General features: G+C 40.2%; 1 protein-coding gene across 1 annotated transcript; it reads right to left on the reverse strand.

The window, feature by feature from the left end:
- Nucleotides 1-1,133: 1,133 nt before the first annotated feature.
- On the reverse strand, nucleotides 1,134-2,181 carry LOC120084680. The gene is made up of 2 exons (XM_039040488.1): nucleotides 1,918-2,181; nucleotides 1,134-1,631 (listed from the first exon to the last, which is right to left on the reverse strand). The coding sequence occupies exons 1-2, from the start codon at nucleotides 2,179-2,181 to the stop codon at nucleotides 1,134-1,136; spliced, it is 762 nt and encodes a 253-aa protein (XP_038896416.1).
- Nucleotides 2,182-2,638: the final 457 nt, after the last annotated feature.

Here is a 2,638-nt window from a genome sequence, read left to right on the forward strand (position 1 = left end):
GAATACTATCACAAACTGATCCAGATAAGAATGGAATATCCTATTCATCAAGTCCATAAATACCGCAGGAGCATTTGTTAATCCAAACGGCATTACTAGGAACTCAAAATGTCCATACCTAGTTCTGAATGCATTTTTAGGAACATCTGTGTCTTTCACCTTCAACTGGTGATAGCCTGACCTGATAGCCTGACCTCAAATCTATCTTAGAGAACACTGTTGCCCCCTTTAACTGATCGAAGAGATCATCTATACGAGGCAATGGGTACTTATTCTTAATGGTCACCTTATTCAACTTCTATAGTCTATGCATAATCTAAGAGTACCATCTTTCTTCTTAACAAACAAGACTGGCACTCTCCAAGGTGATATACTGGGTCTAATGTACCCCTTATCTACAAGTTCCTGTAATTGAACTTTTAACTCTTTCAACTCCGTTGGGGCCATCCTATATAGTGCTTAGGATATAGGTGCAGTACCAGGAATTAACTCAATAGTAAATTCCACTTCCCTATCAGGCAGTAAACCTAGTAATTCTTCAGGGAACACATATAAGAATTTTTGTACTACAGGTACATCCTCAGGTTTAAGTTTCTTATCTTGGGAAACTACTACAGATGCTAAATAGGCTTCACATTCTTTACTCAACAGTTTTCTAGCTTTTACCGCTGGTATTAAATTTTCTAGGAGTATTCTTTTACTTCCTACCAGAGTTATTTCTTTTTCACCGGGTTTCCTAAACACTATTTCTCTTCTAAAGAAATCCATAGTGGAATAGTGTTTACTTAGGAAATCCATACCTAAGATAACATCAAATTCTAGTAATTCTAATGGAATCAAGGCGACCCAAAAACTTTGGTCTCCAAGAATTACTTCATAATTCCTATAATACTCATGTACCACTGAGTATCTCCTACGGGCGTAGAAATAAATAATTCCTCATCCATACGTTCAAGTATTTTATCTATATGTAATGCACACATACTAGATATGAATGAGTGTGTAGCACCAGGATCAAATAATATATAAGCGGATTGATTACATAAAGTTATCGTACTAGTTACGACATCTGGAGCTTCTTCCGCTTCCTGGTGTGTCATAGAGTACATTCTACCCTACTGCTGCTGCGGTTGCTATTGGGGTCGTCCAGCTACCCCTTTCTGCTTAGCTACACTCGATCCTTCACCTATAGTTTCGGTCGTTCTAGGTTGGTTTACCATCTGTGTTCCTTGTCTTTGTTCATTTTGTGTTCCATGACTTAGCTGAGGAAAATCTCTTCTGAAATGCCCAGCTTGTCTGCACTGAAAACACACATTCCTATTACCGTAGCATACCCCTGTATGAGGTTTACCACAGTTTACACAAAGTGGTTTCCTCCCCGTACTAGCCACCGACTCACTAGCATGACCTGATACTGATCTACCACTTTGTTTAGCTACAGGTCTGGACTTCTTTCGACTCAAACTTTGTTGGCTCATGCCTCCAAAACTCCTTATCCTCGACTGTCCAGAGAACGAGGATCTAAATTTTTCACTTCTTGTTTTTTCAAGCACTCTAAACTGTCCTTCTCTTGGTTGAAGTTCATCCTCCTTCGTTACACTCCCCTCTACTCGGATAGCGGTCTCAACTAACTGAGTGAAATTCACCCAATTAGATGTAGAGGAAACGGGTGTACGTATTTTTCATCTTATATCTCCTACACCTCTCCTTCTCTTATGCGATGATCGGAAGGGCATACTGAGATAACTCAGTAAATTTTTGCTCATACTCAGCAACCGTTATCACTCCCTGAGTTAGCCTAAGGAATTCCTCCCTCTTCGCATCTCTAAAAGAACTACGGTAGTATTTATCCTCAAATACTTGTCTAAACTCAGACCAAGTCATAGTTTCTAAATGACTCCTTCTAGCCTCTATCACTTTCCACCACTTTTCAACCCCTTTTTGCAACAAGAATGTCGCTAACTCGACCTTACAGTCCTCAGGGCATCTCATAACTTTAAAACACTTCTCAATCAAACCCAACCAGATTTCAGCATCTAATGGATCTGTGGTTCCATCGAACGTCGTGGCTCCTAAAGCTTTCAACCTCTCGATGCCGAACTTCTTTTCCGGATCATTTTGGATCGATCCTACACTCGCCGCTAATCTTTGAGTGATTCTATCGAATACTCGATCCTCCATCTGGGGTTCTACATCTAGTTTTGGTGTACTAGACTCGTTTTCAGAAGATGCCTCCTATTCTACTGAGTCTCTAACTCTTTTCCCCTTCGGATTTGGGTCTGACGAGACCTCAAGACCTCCACTGGTAGGGTCAATATTCCTCTCCTCAGTCTGCTTGCTCCGCCAACCACTTCTTCTCAACATCTTTGTCTAATTATTAAGTACACATGTTAGGGATGTATCTATTGGACTTTAATCTAATGCATGAACTCTCTCTTTCACCCAAAGTCTTATGTTTTAGTACTAAGCTAGCTTAAATCTTTCCAAAACTTACGTATAACCCATCCTTTAATACAAAGTTGGTATCAACTAATTCCTCAATTGTCTAAAAAACTTATGCTCTGATACCAAGCTGTCAAACCCCACCCCAAACCACCTTCTTAGCCTAGAGAAGGGCGTGACTGCAGCAGTTATCAAC

The sequence above is a fragment of the Benincasa hispida genome, chromosome 9 (genome assembly GCF_009727055.1).
Source record: "Benincasa hispida cultivar B227 chromosome 9, ASM972705v1, whole genome shotgun sequence".
Taxonomy (NCBI): domain Eukaryota; kingdom Viridiplantae; phylum Streptophyta; class Magnoliopsida; order Cucurbitales; family Cucurbitaceae; genus Benincasa; species Benincasa hispida.

Bases quoted from the DNA above. Each gene is read 5' to 3' on its own strand.
- LOC120084680 (XM_039040488.1), bottom strand. From the start codon at position 2,181: ATGGAGGATCGAGTATTCGATAGAATCACTCAAAGATTAGCGGCGAGT. The intron at 1,632-1,917 runs GTGATAGAGGCT...AATTTCACTCAG, and splicing joins GGGTTGAAAAGTGGTGGAAA to TTAGTTGAGACCGCTATCCG.